Here is a 22,782-nt window from a genome sequence, read left to right as displayed (position 1 = left end):
CTTTTAATATAAAAATAATTTTGAAATATATGCTAACGTTTTATTTTATTATAGGTCAACTCATTTTATTTGAAGAAATTTAACTACATTCATTTAATTCGACATTTTTTTAAAATTTTAGACCAATTTTGGGTCGCTTGTTAAAATTACATCAGTTGATTTTAGAAGAGCGTCCAACAGGTCCGCCTCCATCGGTCTACATTATCCTGCTGAGGTTGACGGACGAGCGCAGAGTCGGCAGATCAACGATGCAGACTGGACTGGTGTCAGGTCAGTGAGGCTGCAGGAGCTGATGCAGCCTCACACATGACAACCAGAGTCAGTGGTCACTGCTGATCTCACAGATAATATATTTATCTATTATATTATATGTATATTATATATATTGTATATTAGGATGGGGTAAAGAAAATAAAACTGTACGAAAATATAGCTATTGTGAGGCGAACCGTTTAAACATCAACAGAATATTGTTGTAATGCAGACTTATGACCACTAGGAGGAAGTGTGGTCAAGTGCCAGACGGCTCTCACCTGTTTCAATGGGTTGGGAAGCTGAGTCATTCAGTATAGCCCAGGAATGTCTGAAGTTCCTCATATAAAGCGCACAATCTAATTAGATAAATACATTTAAATGTATTGAATGAGAAAGGAGTGTGAACAAAGTACTGTAGTAATTTAATAAAACATGTTTTTAAACTGAATTTAATTTATATATATTTATTAGTTTCTCTGTAAATGTAATCAAGAAATAAATACATATACATATATACTTTTGGACAGGAATGACTATGCAATTCATAACTAATTCAACTGCTACACACACACACACTCTCAGCGTGAGTGCATCAAGAACAGGGTGTGGCGGAGGAAATGGTTGCTGGAGTGGACGAGGGTCTGAACAATAGTGGAGTGTGTGTCCGAGCGCGTGTGTGTGTGTGTGTGTGTGTGTGTGTGTGGCAGGGATGGGCTCCTCGACAGCTGCACGTTTGACATCTGTCAACTTAAATTCTACAATTCCAATTAAAACATTACGAACCACATTCTTTAACCGAAAATATCCCCCCTTTTCCCCATAATATTTATCTAATAATAGTCAAAATATGCATCTAAGAATAAATATAATAATAATAATGAATGTTATCGCTACTGTTTCGTGTTACTGGCCTCGTTGTTTGTGTTTGGCGCCCTCTCTTGGACACGCCACGGTAGTGCCAGACACTGAGGGAGGGGCTGGGTGGGTTTTGACGCTCCCTCCCTGGTTCTGTTCGCCGCACTGACAGAGGACCAGTCATTCCCTGAAGCTCCCATCCAGCCGAGGCCCTGCGCAGCATCCGTACAGAGGGAATACCAGCCATCGTTCCTTTTTCTTTCAAAAAAACAAACGAACGGGGAATCGAACCTAAAATGTCCTATCAAGGCAAAAAGAACATCCCGAAGATCACAGTGAGTAGAAGGTTTATCTCCGCCTCGCTGCTGCGGGAACTTTGCTGCTGTGAACCAGAAACATGGGTGGATTCTCAGCACCGGCGTTTTTTCTCTGGATCACAATCGTGCAGGGAGGATTTTGAATAACTGACCTACATAATAAATCACATATACATACATTACTAGGATTTAAACCATTTAAATAGATGAATCCAAAAAACTAGGTTTTTTTTATTTGATCCCTAAATTAAAAAGCAGGAAATGTTTTAACCTTTTTTTTGTTGTTGGAAAATAAATATATTGATTTTTCCTGTTGGGATTGAAAGCTGCTGCAGAGTAGGAGGAGGGGGGGTCGAAGGGTGAGATGGAGGGTGTGTGTGTGTGTGTGGGGGGGGGGGGGGTACACGCCCATTTGTGATGTGATAAAGCTTAATATCTGTACGGACACAGGAATCCTTCCACACTCCGGGTCTGGTGTGTGTTACAAGTGCAGACTCACAAGCAGTCGCCCCCTGGTCCTCCCCCCCTTTTTTCCCAGTCTTTGTGTGGGTTCTCATTGTGCAGCGCTCGGTCCTGGAGGCTGTCTTTGTCTCCGATCCTTGGCCGGTACCCCACATGAGCGCTCTTGCTAGGTGCTCCTGTAGCCGGGGAGGCTCATGACACATGAGACGGGAATGGATGTTGGTGCAGTACAAGGTGCTTTTTGGGGTAGATTGTGTAGCTCTGAGAGACCTCCTCACCCCTGCACTGACCTGAAACATCCTTGTTCCGCCTCGTTCGGTCGCAGGCCTTAAAGGCTGCACCTTTCCAAAGCCCTGTCGACAGGAAAACGCATCTTTTCTTGTGAAAATGCAGTAGTACACGTGCTTTCATGTGTCTGGATTGGACTCACGCCCAAATGCTTCCTCGACATCAGCATCAGCCAGTTGTTTAGATTCTTCTTTGAGAAAATAAAGTTGCTATTTGCTAGTGATGGGTTGATGATGCATCATGAAACATCTCATGAGGTATCATGATACAATGTCTTCAATTTGAAAGGCCACTAGATGGCATTCTAAGTTAAGCCTTGAATGAGTAGATTAGAGCCAAAAGATTATAAAATTGAAGTCAGTGTATCGTGATACCTGATCAGTATTGAGGGTCTGATGAAGCTTCATGAAGCAGTGTCATTATCAACTAGATGGCAGCCTCTGCACTTTTTACCTTTGTTTTTGAACAACTGTTCTAGTGAAACATCACATCATTTTCAAACTGATGGTGCCACCTACTGACCTCTAAAAAACATGACACTGCTTCACGAAGCTTGCATACGAACTTGCACATGAGGTTCGAGGTACAATTTTATATAAATCGTGATGGAAAGTGGAATAAAAGCAAGGTTTTAAAAACCTAAAAAACATTAATTGGTGCTGAAAAATCGCACATTTATGAGGTTTTTTGACATCTTGAAATATATCGCAAAAAATGGAAGGATTGTTTACTCCCTTAGAAACATGGTTACATGACCTAACAATTGCATCTTACATACACTTTCTTATACTTTAGAAAAGACATTATTATAGTGTTTGTCAATCAACAAAAAGGTTTTGATTGTTCATTTCCTTGATCAGTTACGAAGCTCCTCCCCCCCCAAAAAAAGATCAACCTCCGTATCTCAATTTTTCCTTTTGAAATACAAGACTTTAGATTGAGTATTTCCCCATAATAAATAGTTTAGGTTGCATTTTATGGTTGTCTTGATTTGGTGGTTTTTCATTTCCTTGAATTCGTCTTATAGTTTCATCAGACTCGCATATTTATTCGGAGGCTTTTATTTTGACAGATGAAGGAGTTTTCTTCCAACAGTGATGAGTCACGTTGGATTCAGGCGGGAAAAGAAAAGAATAAAAACACCATTTGAATGTTGAGTAGACGGCAGGATGTTGCCACGGTGATGACATCTTTCCATTTCCTGGCGAACCCGGGCTCATTATTTAAAAAGTGGACCAACGGTGGAAAAGTCTGCAGCTACCGGCCGGGGGGGGGAGGGGGGATGTGGAGGGGAGGGGCGGCCTTGTTGCTTAGCAGGCGAAAATATTTACCAAAAAAAAAAAAAAAAGGATGAAAAAAACAACAATGCCACTTATCGACTCCATCTTGTTTCGGATGAGTCGTCAAAAGTGCTCCGGCTCCGCCGGCGAAGGTTGCGAGTGTTGTTTCCTGCCAGGCTGGTCGCCATGGCGACCGTGGCAACATCTGGGTGGTCAGTGGTATCCAGACGGTCCAGAGCGCTGGGTTTGATTTCAGATGGATTACTGGTGACATGTAGCAGCCTGAGGAGCGAGCGAGGGCCACGCCTTAAATTCTGACAGCAGACGGAGCAGCAGGACGGAGCCGTGTGGACTGAAGAATCATCCACAGAAACACTGATCCAGTCGTCTGCTGCTCCTCTGGTCTTAGCTCGACGCTAACTACTCTTTTGCTAGCTCCCGCTGCTAACCAGTTTCTTAATGCTATTTAGAGGCATGAAGTTAAACTTTAGTTATTAACATTAAATCAGATGTTTAAAGACATGAAAATTATATTTAAATTTAAATGTTTTATTTTAAATAACGGTTAAACTCTTACTTTCACGCGGAACTCACTAGCGCTAGCGGCTTATTTATGTCCTGACTTGAGATATTTATTATTTGCCATGTAAGTAAGTAAGTAAGTCATTTTTATTTGTATAGCGCTTTTCCAGACCAGGGTCACAAAGCGCTTAAACAATCAAAACAATATTCAATAAAGTATATATTTTAAAGGGCAGGATAAAACTAATAACACAACAGGAATGTCATTGTTTTATGCTACTAACAATCTTCCAATTGTAGGTTGTTTGTCGCCATAATGTGATGGTTAAACATGGTCAAATAAGAGAGACTCATTTGTTTTGTAATCACTATACCTGTGTCACTAACGTTTCCATGCTTTTCCTGAGTCAAACTCACTTCCTGTCCAGTAATCGGTTTCACCTTTTCTTAGTCTGATTAACTTCCTGCTGAGTCTCAGGGACTCACTGTAGGATTGAAAAAAACAATCCTGTAGGATTCCTGACGGGGGTAGCGATTGATACGATTAGCATTAAGCGTTTATTTCTAATGAAGCGAACTGGGACATGCTCGATGACCCCAAAAGAAAGTTCACATCAGATCAACGTCACTGATGTGATCTTCCAATAAGCTAATATTTACCTGGTGACACTTATTATCCACTTTCTGTTTTCTTTCATGAAACCTGAGATCACTAGATGAATCCTCAATACACAAGATGTCAATACACGGACAAATAAGTACACAATAAAAGGGAGAACACTATTTTCTCTCTGATAATTATGGGAGTGAGTCAATACATAGAAAACCAATAGTTTCACATCATGTAGCAAACCAACACTTTTTTCTGTTGAGGTTTTTTCTCATGATGCATATACCCTAATGTTGAACCCATTAGTTAATGTTATTTATTTTTATTATTTTTGAATAATTTTTACCATTACACATTTCCTTGTATTGAATTCATTTATTTTTTATATATACTTTTTAAACAAATATACTTTTAACCTGCTAACTTTGGAATTAGTTGCTTAATAAAAAAGTGGAATACAGGTCTGGTTTACTTTTTTCTTAGAGCTGACTCAGCACTTCTTAAATATTCACTAAAAACAAATGAGGCTTATTGACTTTGGCAGGATTGTGGTTGATGTTTGTACTGATGGTCTGATGACGCTTCATGAAACAGTGTCATGTTTTTTAGAGGTCAGTAGGTGACGCCATCAGTTTAAAAACGATGTGATGTTTCATTAGAACAGTTAAAAACAAAGGAAAATAGTGAGAGAGACGCCATCTAGTGGACTCTGAAAATACTAACACTGCTTCACGAAGCTTCATCAGACCATCACTAGATGTTTGCTCAAAAGATTTATTAGAGAAGTACCAGTGCAGCACAAGAGACGTCTGGCAGCGTGACACAGATTATTTCAGGTAAATTGACTCATTTAATCCAGCACTAGATCAACTAGTTTAACTAGTCCCTAAGGAATTTTACCAAGAGATCATTAAAGCTCAAGGCTGATGATGCCTCTCATGAAAATGGGTCGACGATAGCTTCTACATATAGAACGTGTCCCATTATTTCGTTCAGGACAAACTGACATATGATGTAAGTGCGGCGTCTCCGTGGACGATGATGTTTGCTGATGATGTAGTGACTTATATGGAAAGGGAGGAGCAGCAGAATGAAAGTCAGTGGATGCATGATGGGGTTAATCTGGGGTAATGGCACAGCAGGTTCTAATTTTGGTCTGTTCTGCACACACGCCTCGGTGACGTCCACTCCTGGCACCAACCCTCGTCTAAATCACTCGGACAAATCTGAGGATCAGCTTGTGTAACACCAGACAGTGGGCTGCAGACCACCACACCCTCGCAGCAGCAGGCAGCCATCAGCATCTGGAACGCAGCAGCAACATTGATCATAAACACCAGAGCTGCTCGCAAGCTTCCTTCCAGAGATTCAGCGGCGTCCAAACTCTGCTTCGGTTCAATGTTTGACCCTCATTGTAGAGTTCATCAGTTCTCAGACACATTTACAAAGAAATGACTTTCTGTCCTAATATCTTCGTTGAGCGTGTCTACACCGCCTGCACTCTCTTCTTCACCTTCCTTCATATCTGTCAATGTAGCTGCCATACTTTTTACTACTCAGTGTCCATGTAAATCAATATATTATCAGCAAAAACAATCATAAATAATATACAGTTGTCCCTGGTTTATTGCTGAGGTTACGTTCTAACTAGTGATGGTCTGATGAAGCTTCATGAAACAGTGTTGTGTTGTTTAGAGGTCAGTAGGTGGCGCCATCAGTTTTAATATGATGTGATGTTTCATTAGAACAGTTGTTCAAAACAAAGGTAAATAGTGCAGAGAGCGCCATCTAGTGGACTCTGAAAATAATGACACTGCTTCAGCCAACCAATCACAGCTGTTTATCACTATTGACATCGCAACATAGACTTTGGATTTGGAGCAGTGTGTAGAAAGGCATCATGGGAGTCCAATGTTTTGTTAGAACCATATGTAAGGTGGGTGTGACAATAAGTGCCTCCAACTAAATTTAGACATTGTTTCTCCGATAAAACATTTGTTCTTCTTAAAATAACCTACCATTTCCATATATGTTTGTTTAACTCTTGTTTTGTCTCAGGGTCAAGGTGACCCGAAGGCCTTAAAAAACTGTCTTTGTGGTATCCATTGTGATTTCTCTGGTTCAAGGTGGACGACCTCTATGTATTTCTGGAAGCCAGGGAGGTTGTTCCGGCCTTCGGGTCACCTTGACCCTGGGATAACACAAGCGTTAAGAGACATTTCAAACTATAAAACAAAGAGTCTAGATCTGGTCCTGGGACTGTATGTTTGGCAGACTCACTCTCCTTAATTCTCCCTGATTATATTTAGGAACAGTTCACTACACTGTCCTCCTCCTCCTCCTCCTCCTCCTCCCTGCAGTTGGTGTATTGCCATGGCAACAGCTTGTGAGTCTGCAGCACAGGCAGACCTGACAATGTGTCCTCATGGCAACGCCCCGATCGCACCACATGACGTCACCGCAGGACTTCTGCAATTGCCAGGGAGCGTCCACTGTTATCGAATCACCACTCTCTCTCTCTCGATGATCGATTGCTCTGGTCTGACACAGAAACATCTGCTTGTTGTGTAACAAACGTTTGGCTTTAATCCCTCATCAGTGAGAGCAGCTTTAGCTGCGACCCGGGTCACATTTTAAGGGATTATGTGGGTCATCGATAGTTAAACCATCAACATCCTCTAAAAGTGCTACTTTATTTTCCATCTTGAGATGAATCCAAGTAATCACCAGTAAATTTAGGATGATGCTCAAATACAAATCTCTATTTTAAAAAACACTATAGTGACTATAATCTCTCTCTCTCTCTCTCTCTCTCTCTCTCTCTCTCTCTCTCTCCACCCAGAGCGAAAGGCTTCTGATCAAGGGCGGGCGAATCGTCAACGATGACCAGTCGTTCCACGCCGACATCTACATGGAAGATGGTGTCATCAAGTGAGTCACATGCTCTTAATTTATTGAAAAGAAAGCTGAGCCAAAAGGCAGATATCGATGGTTACCGTTCAAAAATACATCTCAGGTAATCTGGTTTATTACAGTAGATTATTGATTAAATCTACACATGCCATTGTGGCTTTGATAAAGATGAATATGTTTTTTCCCTTATTTTAAACGTCAAGCACCTTTGTCTAATCTAGATGATGAAAATCACTGACGGTATATTATTTGGGGATTGAACATAATCTGAGAAAGCAGAGCGAAACATGCCACTATGTGATTATATAAAGTGAAAATAAAACCAAAAAAAATAACAAAGGATTCATAATCTGTAATCTGGTGATCACACCAGATGAGGCACGAATATATTGAGTAATGTATCGTCTTCTTTCATTATCACTTTGAATTGAAATATACAGCTACCTTTTAATCTAATCCATATTACGTTTGTCGGTAAATTAAAGTATTCTTTAACCTTTATTAATAAAATCCTGATCGTAGTTGTAAAGACAAGGACATCTGTTGAACTTTGAATATCTTCCTCTCAGATTAATTTGCTGCATTAATGTTTTATCAAAGTTTAGCTTCAATGTGTAATCCAGATTAGGAGTCACTTTTTGAGTTGGTGCCCTGTGGAGATTGAGAAACCGCTGAGCCAGAACAGATTATTTGTGTGTAACAACACAACACATCAACACAAGGTCATTATCAACATTTACAAAAACAAATAGTACATCATTTATAATCTGATTATCACACTAGATTACAGATTAATGTATCATTACTCTTCCCACCCCTCTTTAGATTGGGGATAATAAAAAAAAAACATGTAATCTTTTCTTATAACTTCAGGAAAACACAACAAAATTCCAGATTTGTATTTGTGATTAAATCATCCAGTCCAGATTATAATTTGAATATAAATCTGACGGTCATGGTTGAATTTACAATGTCAATTCATTGATGTTAAAATACGTAATCCCAAACTGGGTGATCTCTAATTGTGAATCACAGATAACAACCCAGCCAGGTTTCAGGAAATACCCTCTTGTGTATTTCCTGTCCTCCAGCGATCCCTCCCGCCTGTTCCTCCTTTTTTTTTTCAATCCCAGCCTTGTGTCCTGTTGCACTGCTTCAACTTTCAGAGCAGCCGCCGGCTGTTGCATAACCATCGACCAGAAATCTGCAGTTTGTCCAGCGACTAAATCACACTTTTTCATCCAAGCAGATTAATTTCTTCCTCTGTTTACCGCTTCAATCGTCATAACAAATGTAATTATTTGATTATTTCATCACATGGAAAGACAAAATGATTCGATTATAGACGTATAAAGTATCTAAATTGAATTAATTTGCTGTAAAAGAGCTTTAATCTTTCGCTGTTTTGTGTTTATAAATTGTTGTTTGGTTACCATGACAACCTGCTCATAAACAGCCTTGCACTGATCTTATCTTCAAGACAGAGTTGTTTTTACAAATGTTTTCTCCTTTCTTTCACAGGCAGATCGGCGACAACTTGATCGTGCCCGGCGGGGTGAAGACCGTCGAGGCCAACGGCAAAATGGTGATCCCCGGCGGCATCGACATCCACACTCACCTGCAGATGCCGTACCGCGGGACCACCACCGTGGACGACTTTGCTCAGGGATCCAAAGCCGCTCTGGCCGGGGGAACCACCATGATTGGTACGGTGATAAATGGGCCCCCGGTTTAATGTCAACATTTATTTTCACCGCACGGCTTTCTGAATGAAACGGAACAAGTAAAAAGGCTTGACTTCCAACAAACTTTAAGTTTGTTTTACTAAATGTTACTTATTTACAACATAAGAGGCTGAATAATTGTGTTTGGGGTTAAGGGTTGAGTTAGGGATTGAGGTAAGATTAAGCCAATTATTATTATTTTATTTAATAAATGAAACCCACTTCTCCAGGTTTTATCAGATATTATTTCAAATTTTGATTGTAAATATTTAAGAATTTGGGTTTCCTGATATTTTCTTTTACATTTTTTGTGTCCCATAATGAAACCAAATCCCTATGTCATTGTTTTGGGGGAATCAAATCTATATAACATTTATAAATCGATAAATTATATTAAGAAATTTAATTTAAATGATAAATAATATAAATAATAAATATAAATAATATATAAATAATCACTTAATCACGTAATTTTTCACCTGTATATAAATATAATGTTCAAATACGGATGGATGGATAGGAATTTGAGTTACAAAATTGAGTAACTGTACGATGACACAATACTTCTAAGATAAGCGTATTGTTTTTAATTATCTATTATTTTATTCATAAACATTTATTTAAAAAATATTTAATGGAAATCACAAAATGGCTGCAGGATATATTTTATTCTACTGCATGTCAAGAGGCATGAAAACATGAAGAATGTATATTTTTAATTACATCTATAGTGGAATTGGTAATGAACTGTAAAAAAAGTTCTTTCTTCAATCCTTTGTTAAGTTAAGTCAATAATAGAGAATCTTTGTTTTTAGATTTAAACTCGACTATTTATCCTAAAAGAATGAAGTGAATGTTCATGTCTGTCCATAAACATACAATAAAACCGTCATAACTTTTACTATGAGCATGTTTATGGCTGAGACAAGACAAAAAAAGCTCTTCATCCTGGCATCGCTCCAGAGATGATCAGACAAAAGCTTCTGTGCAGATTTGGGTTAAAAACAAAGGGCGGCTGTTAACTGGTTCTTCTCCTGGTCAAAAAGCAGTGTGAGTCTGTGACTGACCAGCAGCTGATAGACACAACAGTCCTTTAACAACATTAACTTCCCCGGCTTCTGTTCGTCGTCCGGCGCTGACAGACCCACGACTGTGTCGCCTTCAGAGCAGTCGGGGTTTGTGTTACGGCGTTGAAACTGTGTCCCTCAATAGTCGCCGCTGTGCTTGAGTGCGTCAAACCTGGAGAAGGTTTTCTCTTCCTGTTATCATGTTCACACCGTCTTCTCCTTGCAGTGGATCATGTGGTGCCAGAGGTGGGCTCCAGCCTGGTGGAGGCCTTCAACCAGTGGAAGCAGTGGGCCGACGAGAAGATCTGCTGCGACTACTCCCTCCACGTGGACATCACGCACTGGGGCGACGGCGTGAAACAGGAAGTGGACAGTCTCATCAAGGAGAAAGGTGAGACCTCTTATAAAGACAGTTGTATTCACACTATTTTTAACAATATAGTTACTAAATGTTACCTCACGATGTAGCTCAGTCATTGCAAACTCAACATATATAAGGTACCATCACTCTCAACAATCCTCTCAGTAACGGTGACTGAACAGCTGCCCAATGCTTTGCCGCCCAGCCAACCAATGATAGCTGCCAGTCAATTTTGACATACAGTAGCTACATATAATTGAAGTATAGGATTGTCGCGACCAATTACTTAATAGAGCAGTGTGTAGAAAGGCATCTATATTTCTCTAATTTGAATTAAAAATCATTATAATGAGCAGCAAATGTTTGTTTAACAAGATAAAATGGTTAACAAGGAACTAATTATTGGTGCAAATTGGTGCATTTTCAACTTTTTATTTAATCAAAATTTTAAAAAATGACTGGTTCACGAAAATGTCTTGGCTAATACTGTTACACAAAGTAGTTTCTGTTTCATATACTTAAATTAAACACGATTTAAATAAAATAATGTATGTTAAAAAATATGTACGCTTAAATGTCTCATTTTATACAAAAAAGTTTTGGAATGATAGTTCCTTGTTTATTTGAAAAAAGAAAAAAACAAGACTGAAAGTATAATAGTTTTGTTGTGAATATCATGTAAAGTAATTGTCACTGATTTAATTGTATTAATTTTATTTTTTTACATTCTCAGGCGTAAACTCCTTCCAAGTCTACATGGCGTACAAGGACTTCTACCAGATGAGCAACAGCGAGGTAGTTTTATGTTCTCGGTGACTCGTCGGATGTTTGACTAGTTAATGTTAGAAAACCAGTTTGAGATTCAACACTAATGAGAAACAAGTGATTCTAAATTTCATTTTGTTCTATTTAGGGAGATTTTGACCAAAAAAAAAAACTTGAATTGAATCTCATGGACAATCACATTACAGATCATTACTCTTCATTTCATTGAATTAGGGACGTGAATGAAAATTTATTGTAGAACACGAAAGACTAACAGACATGCAAACCTATTAACAGACTTAATGGAGAGTTCAGCTCAAACTTAAACATGTGGATGTTGTTGCTACAAACTGGCTCTGAATCACTTGTCAGTTGAAAAGGTCAATAAAGTTTGAGTGAAAATGTGTGTGTGGCAGAACTGCATGTTTCTGCTGCGTCTGGAGCTGATCTTGTTGGTCACTAACAGCCCATAAAGCACATGGGTCTGCGGCACAACAGCTGTTCCACTCAAACATGAAGTAGTTAAAACATGGGATTTGATCTTTCCTCCTGCAGCTCTACGAGGTCTTCACCTTCCTGGCCGAGCGAGGAGGCATCGCTCAGGTTCACGCTGAGAACGGCGAGATCATCGCAGAGGTAACTTCAGAAAAAACTTTTTATTTTTAAGTGGATATGGCAGAGGTCTGCTGTTTCTAAGTGCATCTTAAGTTCTTCCTTTGGTGTCATCAGCTGGTTCTAGAGTGAGTGGGTTGTTTCTTCATAAAACGTTGATAATGGAAAGGAATAAGTGGTTCAATTATGGTCATGTTTTGAAATTACCATCAGGATCCACACATTATTTGAAGATGAATCCTTTAAAAAAAAATAATAATAATAATAAGAATAATATATATATATTTTTTATTTAGACAAAAGTTATTCCGTTAAAGTAAACATTTGGTTGTTCACAGCAAAAGTACTAAACACTTCATGTTGTGTTGAACAGGAGCAGAACCGGATGCTGCAGATGGGTATCAGTGGACCAGAGGGACACGTGCTGAGCCGACCTGAGGAGGTACACACATACACACAAACAAAGTAACACACACACCTGCACATATGCATGCACACACACATACAAACACACCTAGACACATGTGAATATACACACACACACATCAACACACACAGCTACAGAAATGCACACACACATACAAACACATGTACACACATCTGAATACACACAAAGACACACACAAAGCAACACACAGCTACACATATGCACGCACATAAACATACAAACACACGTACACACATGTGAATACACCTACACACATATTCACACACTTAATCACATACAAAGCAACACACACAGCTACACAAATGCACACACAAACACATACAATCACATGTACACACATGTGGATACACACACACAGATGCACACACTTCATCACAAATAAAGCAACACACACAGCTACACTTTTGCACACACGCACACAAATACAATCACATGTACACACATGTGAATACACGCACAAACAGATGCACACACACAAAGCAACACACACAGCTACACATATGCATGCACACACACATACAAACACACACACACACATTTGAATACACACACACACAGATGCACACACATAAACACACACAAAGCAACACACCAAGCTACACACATGCACGCACACACACATTAAAACCCATGTACACACATGTGCATGCACACACACATCAATGCTCACACACACACACACACACATATATATGCACACACATCAACACATCCATGTACGTACAAACATATGCACACCCAAATGCACTCGCACAAAATACATGAACACACACGTATACCAACATGCACACACTCATGAACACGCCCATACACACATGCACAGTGCAGTGAAACACAATGGAGGGAACAAGACAAGATTTAGGGGCGACATCTGTCTGAAGATGATCTTCTCTCTAAACTAGAAAGTAAATGAAAGCCAGAGTTCATCTGCCTTTGATCCTACTTTTTCATTTCCTGCAGTTAAAGTTCTATCGATTAAAAATGTTCTCTCTTCACCTCTGACTCACGTCCAAGAGAAAAACAAACAAAAACACACTCGTTGTTGTTGTGTTGCAGCTGGAGGCCGAGGCCGTGTTCCGGGCCGTCACCATCGCCAGCCAGACCAACTGTCCCCTTTACGTGACCCGGGTCATGAGCAAGAGCGCCGCCGACATCATCTCTCAGGCCAGGAAGAAAGGTAGGACGTGACGACCCCCGACCCTGTGTGTCGCCCTCTGACCTCTTGACTGACTTCCTTCTCAGGCAACGTTGTGTTCGGCGAGCCCATCACCGCCAGCCTGGGCACGGACGGGACGCACTACTGGAGCAAGAACTGGGCCAAGGCGGCGTCTTTTGTCACGTCTCCGCCCCTCAGCCCCGACCCCACCACGCCCGACTACCTGAACACCCTGCTGTCCAGGTTCGTTGTAGTACCTCCTCTGACCACGCGTGGCGCTAATTTGTCATCACAAGTCCCTTAACACTTTTTGTTTTTCTGTTACCCGTCTCTCAGCGGCGACCTCAGCGTGACCGGCAGCGCCCACTGCACCTTCAGCGTGGCCCAGAAGGCCATCGGCAAAGACGACTTCACCCAGATCCCGGAGGGGGTCAACGGCGTGGAGGAGAGGATGACGCTCATCTGGGACAAAGCCGTGGTGAGTTTCTATAATTAAGAAACTATTTTTACTCTTTTTTGTTGTTTACACATCTGGTTCTGAAAATAACTCCCGCCGTCCTCAAACTGTCGACTTTCTAGTCCCTGTTTCTGATCACAGCCGTCACTGAAGTCTCCTCTGGGAGCGGAGCTCAGAAAGTTTTATGTTTGATGCATTTAGTGCCAAAGTGTGCATAGATCTGTCCTGCCTTTCACCCTGTGTAGCTGGGATGAACTCATTAAAATCATTTCATAACCTTTAAATCATTTGATGATAATATATTTGAATTATGATGTTTAAGAACAAAATGAAAGCGGATATTTGTGAGGAGAATTAATGATTTATGAAGTCTTTCTGAAATGATATTATCTTAAATTATTATTTAGTTCCAATGTATATGATAGATAAGTAGAAAAGGTAAATGAGAATAAACATTTCTTTATTTAAAATAAAAGGTAAAAACATTATACAAATATATATTGTATTTGGTATTGTTTTGATTGTTTAAGCGCTTTGTGACCCTGGTCTAGAAAAGCGCTTTACAAATATTACATACTTACTTACAAATACAAAAAGTCAAACGTCAATTCAATAATATATTATATGTATTAATAATAATATTAATTATATATATATTTTTAAACCAGTTTACTTGCTGACATTATTAGAAAAGAATATATCTATTTATTTTATTACTAAAACAATACATTAAAATAGAATAATAAAATGCAGTACAAAAATAAAACCTATATATATTTTTAGAAAAGTTTAAAATAGAATAAATAGAGGTTTTAACAAAAAATATTAAAATAGATTATGAGAATTAAAAAAAATGAGTGATGACTGATGTCTTATGAAGCTTCATGAAGAAGTGTCATTATTGTCACAGTCCACTAGATGGCGGTCTCTGCACTATTTGTCTTTGTTTTGAATAACTGTTCTAATGAAACATCTCATCATTTTTAAACTGATGGCGCCACCTACTGACCTCCAAATAACATGACACTGTTTCATGAAGCTTCATCCGCCAAAAAAACGAATGAATGTAAACATTAAAGATATTAAAGAATTAAATGTTGAGGGACGAGAGCATCTGTTGCCTGATATCTGACGTCTTGGTGTTGAAAAAAGACGATGACATCTTCCTCTCACTTCTCTCAGACTTCCGGTAAAATGGACGAGAACATGTTTGTTGCCGTCACCAGCACCAACGCGGCCAAGATCCTCAACCTGTACCCCCGGAAGGGCCGGATCGCCGTGGGCTCCGACGCCGACCTGGTCATCTGGGACACGGACGCCGTTCGCACCATCACGGCGAAGACGCACAACTCGGTACAATTACTACACAAATCTACTACACATCATGTTGATTGTGGACACCTTGAATTAGTTTTAGCTGTAACTAAACTTATTTTTTTAACTATTGTTTTTTATAATCCCCCAAAAATACCTCTTACTTTATATTAATTTGATTTTTTTAAATTGTTATTGATAACCTTTTTCATTGAATTTAAGTCATGTGACAAAAATATTGATGATAAATTACAATCAAATAAAGAAATGAATCCTAACTACAACTACAGAAAGTAAATACAAGAAGAAAAAAACATAATGTTACTTCAAACTGCCATACAGTCAGAATTTCTTTTAAATGTATTAATATTTACTGTCCCCAATATTAGGAAAATTTAAAAATAACTTATAAAAAATGGAACATTGTACAATCAAACAAACATATTCTTATATTGGGGAAAAAATGCTTCTTTTAAGTTAAAAAAAAGCTAAATTCCAATATTGATATATTAAAATGCCATTAAATTAATACACTTTTAACTGAAACTGAAAAAAGTATATAATATAACAAATAAATATTGAATTTAAATCATTTAAGTTAAATTTAATATTCAATTTTGAAAGTATATACTTTTTAAGTACATTGAGATAATAATAATAATAATTTCAGACAAAAATAAATAAAATCATATTTATATATATTATATACATAACATTATGGTTCTAAGAAAAGTAAACAGTCATGTGACAGGAAGTCAAGTTAAGATTATGTGATCAGAGGCTTTGAACATGTTTACATAAATCATCAAAACCTCTGATTTGTTCCGAATCTGAAGATTATTTGTTTATTCTTAATTTTTCAGTTTTGATCAAAACTATGGTTCTGGCTTCACAAAGTTGTCGTTATCTAACTATAGAGTTTAATAAGATGGTTTCTATAATCCGGGTCATAGTGAACGACTCTGGACGGAACATCTGTGAAGCTCGGCCTGTTACATACTTGATCCTCGTCCAGAACAGTTCCAGTTTCCCAGAGCGGAAACAAAGTCCCGGTGGATGTTTCATGATTTAAACAACTCGCCGGTACTTTCCCCTCGTTGAGCGTGAACAAAGATGAAGTTCTCAGGTCGTGTTCTGGGACCGAATGAAGGATGAGTCTGTGTTCACCGTCGGTGTCACGACTCCACAGATCACACCGAGTTACATAACTGCAGAGTTTTTCTCACACTGGACCGTAAACGTGTGACATCATGTTTGGCTCGTCGACGGTCCAGTGCAGGACGGAATGTGGAGGACAACAAGGTTGAGAGGAGGAGGAGACTACAGCAGAGTGGGAGGAAGTTAGAGATAAGTGGATGAAGAAGGAATGATACAGACACAAACATGCTTTAGAAAACTCCACAGTCTGTCCTTGTGGCCACTGGATGAACTGCAGCTTCTTCAAATGTTTTTTATCTTTTTTCTAAATGCCTGAAATCTTCTTAAACATATCAACGTAGTTATTTACTTTGTATTTATTTATCAATACATATTATTGTTGTTTTTATTATGATTTGTAGATTTATTCATTATGTATATACATTTTTAAACCAGCATATATACAACGTATTATTTATATATATATATATATATAATATAATTATTAAAGGTTTTCCTGCTGTTTGTCCCGATAAATTAGTTAATAAAAATGTGAATGAAGTGAAAGTATCCTCCTGTTCTTCTAGTAGTAGTATGTTTTATTTGTAGTACTACTGCTGCCACTACTACTACTACAGCTGCTTATACACTGTGAACTGTGTACTAGTGCTAGTAGTACTTCTTAAATAGCTACTATAACAAGTACTTTCATTTGTGAATACTACTAGTACTTTTAGTACAGCTAGGGCTACTATAGTACTTCTACTATAGTTGGTACACTTACTTCCACTAAAGCTGCTACTACTACAACTAGTACTTCTACGATAACTCCTATTACTACTTATAGTTGTAATTAGTACTACTATCAGAAATATGAGCACTTTAAATACTACTACCACCTTTATTTTATTTATTATAAGTAACTAGTACTTCTACTATAGCAACTACTATTACTACTACTAATACAACTTTTAAACCAGTATATATACAACATTATTTTTATAGTGCCTCTGTTTTTTAATTATATATAATAATAATATTATTTTGATCTATATTATTAAAGGTTTTCCTGCTTTTGTTTGTGCCAGTAAACAATTAATAAACATGTGAATTAGGTGGAATCATCCTGTGCTTCGACCTGTCAATCATATCTGTCATGTTTTCATTTGTATTCCAGGCTGCAGAGTACAACATCTTCGAGGGCATGGAGCTGCGTGGAGCTCCTCAGGTGGTGATCTGTCAGGGCAAGATGGTTGTGGAGGATGGAAACCTGCACATCACGTCTGGAGCAGGTCGTTTCATCCCCTGCACGCCCTTCCCTGACTTCGCTTACAAGCGCATCAAAGCCAGGAAGCAGGTGAGACCTCGTAGTACTGCTTTACTGTCAGCCATGTTTATGGTGTATGATACTAGTTTACTCTTTTTTCTACTACTACTACTACTACTATTACTACTACTGCTACACTGTCAGCCATGTTTTTTATGTATGTTACCAGTTTACTCTTATTTCTACTACCAACTACTACTCCCAACTACTACTACTACTACTACTACTACTACTACTACTACTACTACTACTACCACTACTAATACTACTACTACCACTACTAGTACTACTACTACTACTACTACTACCACTACTACTACTACTACTACTACTACTACTACTACTACTACTACTACTACTACTACTACCACTACTACTACTACTACTACTACTACTAATACTACTACTAATACTACTACTAATACTACTACTACTACTACTAATACTACTGCTACTACTACTACTACTACTGCCTCTAGACTGTCAGCCATGTTTTAGATTTATGATACTAGTTTACTCTTATTTCTATTACCAACTACTACTTCTACCAACTACTACTACTACTACTACTACTACTACTGCATCTGTCAGATTTATTTTATATTTATCATACTAGTTTACTTATGTCTAATTCCAACTACTACTACTGCCTCTACTCTGCAAACCATATTTGACGTTATTGATACTAGTTTACTAATATGTCTACTACCAATTAATAGTACATCTGCAGTGCTGCTAGTACTACTACAACTGCTGCTGCTTCTATGCAGCGAACTGTGTACTGGTACACACAAAATGTATCACAAAATGTTGGCGCTATAAATACTACTACCACATTTACTATTATTGCTACTAATACTACTAATAGTACTTCTACTATAACAACTACTATTTCTACTACTACTATTATTGCAAGTGTTAGCTCTATGAATACTTCTACCAATACTACTAGCAACCACTACACCCACACCTACTATTACCCACTACAACTATGAATACTACCAAAACTACTACCACAAATGCTAGCACTATAAATACTTCTACTGTTATTATTACTAGAACCAGAGCTAGCATAGACACTACAACTACACCCAGGTTTCTAGAGGATTCTGATGGAGGTGTTGATGTTCCAGACAAACAAACGCTGCTGGACTTGATCAAACCAGTTGTGAGGTCCAAGTATGACATGTTAAGAAACCTCCAGCAGTGTTTGATGTTCCGATGCTTCACTGTCGGGTTCCCAAGCTGCCAGAATCCACCCTAACCACCTCGACCGAGTCCTGCTGAGTCATGGTTTGGACCAGATTTCTGTTTCTCTGCAGAGCAACACGTGTTCTGTGTTTGCGCAGCTTTTCCGTTGCTACGACGACAGCGTTTGTTGACTCTGGTAGCAGCCAGTGTTTTCCTGCTTCATCCGCAGATGTTTGTTTTAAACAGCAACAGATTTTAAATTCAATTCAAAGGTCTTGTTGACAACTGTTTAGTCACACCAGGAGCTTTTTCAATGCATTACACACTTATAAAATGTTTTGAATGCTTTTTCACCATCCACTTTTTTATGTTCTCGCTTCACTTTAAACTCTTTTGATACTTTTTTGTTTAACTATTTGTTTTTTTTATATGACTTTTAACTATATTTATTTTATATTTCCTTATTTTATTTCTATGAGTCGTATTTTTAGATAATTTTCTTCTTTATTCAGAATTTTATTTACTTTTTTTGCTCGTGTTTTTTTGTATTTGTGTTTAAAAGTTGTTTGTCATTCTCTTACTGGTTATTGTCATAATTGAATACAGATGGAAAAGTTATTTAATAGCAACATTTAAATAAATAAAATAATTTAATGTTGCTATTCTCAACATTAAATTATTTAACATTTTAATGATATCCTGAGGATGACAGCAGATTTTAAACAAACAAATAAATACATTTTAATTACACATATTAATAATTATATTTTTTTATTTATTTTGCTGGATGTTTTATTCATGAATTGAGATTTAATTTGGAATTATTCTGGTGGTACTATTCATTTTTCCAGTTTTTCTTTCTCAACGTGAATAAAGAAAAGGTGACATGCTCTTGATTATTGGATGTAAACTGAATCCCTTGTCCTCCGCCTCTCCTCTCAGTTGGCGGTTCTGAGGGCGGTACCCAGAGGAATGTACGACGGTCCGGTCTCCGAGTTCTCCTTGTCCCGCGGCGGAACCCCTTCTGCTTCCGCTCGCACATCTCCAACCAAACAGCCGGTCAGGAACCTGCACCAGTCTGGATTTACACTAACAGGTAACACCTGCAGTCAAGACTCTAAACACACCTCACACAACGCCCGCCGGTCCTACGATACCCAAACATCCCATAATAATCGCCAAGCGTGCAAGCTTGTTCTCAGATAGTGTGTGTCCTTCAGCCCAGCTGTGTGTTGTGCTCTCACCGAGCGCATGACTCACAGTCCCAACATCTGGTGGATGAAGTAAAGGTTTATAAAAACCCAAGAACTTCCTAAACATTTCATCATCTCGTGGAAGCTGACACGCTAGTTTTATTTTGACGAGATCCTTCCAAACAGGCCTGACAGTCGCTGTTGATTTAGCATCAGAGGTGACTTTTGCTGGAAGGAATTTGACTAAATCAACCTTGAAAATGAGCGTTTGGCTGCTGCCGCTGCTGTTTTCCCAGGGTTTGGAACCGTCGAACAAGTTTGACGCCGAGACGGAGTCAGTGTCTTTAGTAACGTCTGCAAACCATGTTCATTATTCAGCTTCAAGACGACATGTGTCGGCTTAATGTTAGTGGCAACATAGACGCATCATCGTGAGTTGGAATATGCTGATAATCACACAAAGGATTCATTCATAATGTAGTAACAAATGAGTGATGTTCTGATGAAGCTTCATGAAGCAGTGTCATTTTTTCCAGTCCACTAATGTCTCTGCATTATTTTCCTATGTTTCGAACAACTGATCTAATGAAACATCACCTGATTTTTAAACTGATGGCGCCACCTACTGATCTCTAAACAACATGACACTGTTTTATGAAGCTTCATCAGCCCATCAGTTATAATAACCAGCAAAAGCAAATAAAGAAATAAAGAAATATGAACGGAATAATTGGACATTAAAACGTGGCAATTCAAAATGAAAAAGAAACTTGAATAATAATTCAGCAATAAAGGTGACTAATCGACAAATATATAAAAACAGAAAATAATCAATTAGTACGGAATATTAGAAAATTAACTGTGACATCAATTGAAAACAAACAAAGACAACGACAAAAATTAAAACATTTTTATTTATTTATTTTAAACATAGATAAAAGTGTTTGATAGAAGACTAAATAAAATATCCAAACATCTCTGTGGTCAATACGAAATTTGCATTTTGTGACAAATCTGTGGATAAAAAGTAAAAAAAAAAGTTTTATAAAGTGATATTATCATGAATGAGTGAACCGTTAAATTAATCTTCATTTTGAAATAAAGATAAATTGTGGAAAATACAAAAGTCAGCCAACAGAGGGAATCATTAAACAAATAAAATAAATTAGTATAGAAAAAATATAGATTATAAAAGAACAATGTTACACTAGAAAAATAAGGTTAAATGTAGACAGGTATAAGGAAAAAATATTCTGGTAAATGCCGAAAACACAAGATGATGGTCAGATGGAGTACCAGGAGGAAACACAGACAGGAACTCATGTTTGCTCTTTTCTGTCCACTTCAGGTCCTGCCACTCCAGATGATCTCCCCATCAGGCCTGCTGGTCGCCGTATTGTAGTGCCCCCTGGTGGCCGCTCCAACATCACCTCCCTCAGTTAAGATGCAGCCGGACAAACAAAAGTCAAGGGGTGGGGGGGGGAATTCGGGAAAGATGTGTGGGACCGTGATAAGTAGAAAAAAACACAAAAAAACAGAAAACACTGAATCCTCATGCCTTACTTGTCCGTCGTCGTGCTTGGTAGAGAAGAGCCGTGTCCCGCTTTCCTGTGACTCCCTCGTTTAATAATGTCATTATTACCCGGAAGTCGCAGCAGGCCGATGTGGTGCCATGATAAGAAGCTCACAGGAAACATGGACTCCGCTCTCCTCACCTTTACTTCAACCCCTTCTGTCACAAACACTAGACTCCGTCATTAGATATGTCATGCAGTTCCGTTGATTTAGCGCTAGGTGGCGGTGTGTGCTCGCTTCACGCTGCCGTGAGTGGGTTCGTGAGGACGTGGAGCTGCATGGACCAACAACCACGATGGTGACAGGATCCTCTGACCGTCCTGTGATGTGACCCACCGTGTGATGATGACGTCAACATTTCTCTCCTTTAAAGAGTGTAGATGAGTGTGTTGTAAAAGTTTGTCTGCTCTTTGTCACCGCTAACAGTTCAAACCGCCACTTTTTTTAAAAGTCCTGATTTCAGAATATTATTTTCTTAAATCCCAAGAACAACCACTTGTCTGTAACATTATGACCGTTTAGCTTATAGTAGTGGTTCGCCTTCATGCTCCCAACGCAGTGGTCAGTACCAGTTGTCTCCAATCCACACTAACTCCCATGTGTCTCGAGGATCAAAGTGTTTTACTTCAACGTCCCCGGGGTGGTCTGGAGTTGAGATTTGTTGTATTTATATAATTTTGACGAACTTTGTTATTATTTTTACGTTGGTTCTTTTATATTGTTGTATCGGTTCCCACCAATAGGTCCAAATTCTGGTGTGCCATGGCACCGAATAAAGAGTTGTAACTGAGATCAGTGGCTCTATTTTTGTGTTTGTATGAGTTTATCGTCTTTGTTTGTTCATGTTAATAACTATTGTAGATTAGTTTAAATATCAATTAAATTGAGATATTATTGTGTTAAATTTCAACTTTTATCACTTTATTCTATTAAGGTGTTATGCTAAAGTGCTA

The 22,782-nt window shown here is 38.4% G+C and overlaps 1 protein-coding gene across 1 annotated transcript; it reads left to right on the top strand.

The window, feature by feature from the left end:
• Positions 1-1,276: 1,276 nt before the first annotated feature.
• On the top strand, positions 1,277-22,621 carry dpysl3 (dihydropyrimidinase like 3). Its single transcript, XM_087806899.1, has 14 exons — positions 1,277-1,445; positions 7,432-7,520; positions 9,024-9,208; positions 10,520-10,684; positions 11,388-11,449; positions 11,975-12,055; positions 12,405-12,473; positions 13,536-13,656; positions 13,722-13,878; positions 13,972-14,113; positions 15,275-15,445; positions 17,721-17,900; positions 20,004-20,157; positions 21,603-22,621. Exons 1-14 carry the CDS (start codon positions 1,407-1,409, stop codon positions 21,695-21,697), a joined length of 1,710 nt encoding a protein of 569 aa, XP_087663025.1. The 5' UTR covers positions 1,277-1,406; the 3' UTR covers positions 21,698-22,621.
• Positions 22,622-22,782: the final 161 nt, after the last annotated feature.

Source organism: Callionymus lyra, chromosome 14 (assembly GCF_982586985.1).
Source record: "Callionymus lyra chromosome 14, fCalLyr1.hap1.1, whole genome shotgun sequence".
Lineage (NCBI taxonomy): Eukaryota > Metazoa > Chordata > Actinopteri > Syngnathiformes > Callionymidae > Callionymus > Callionymus lyra.
The sequence above is the reverse complement of the archived record's forward strand: the minus strand, read 5'-3'. Positions and strand labels throughout refer to the sequence as shown.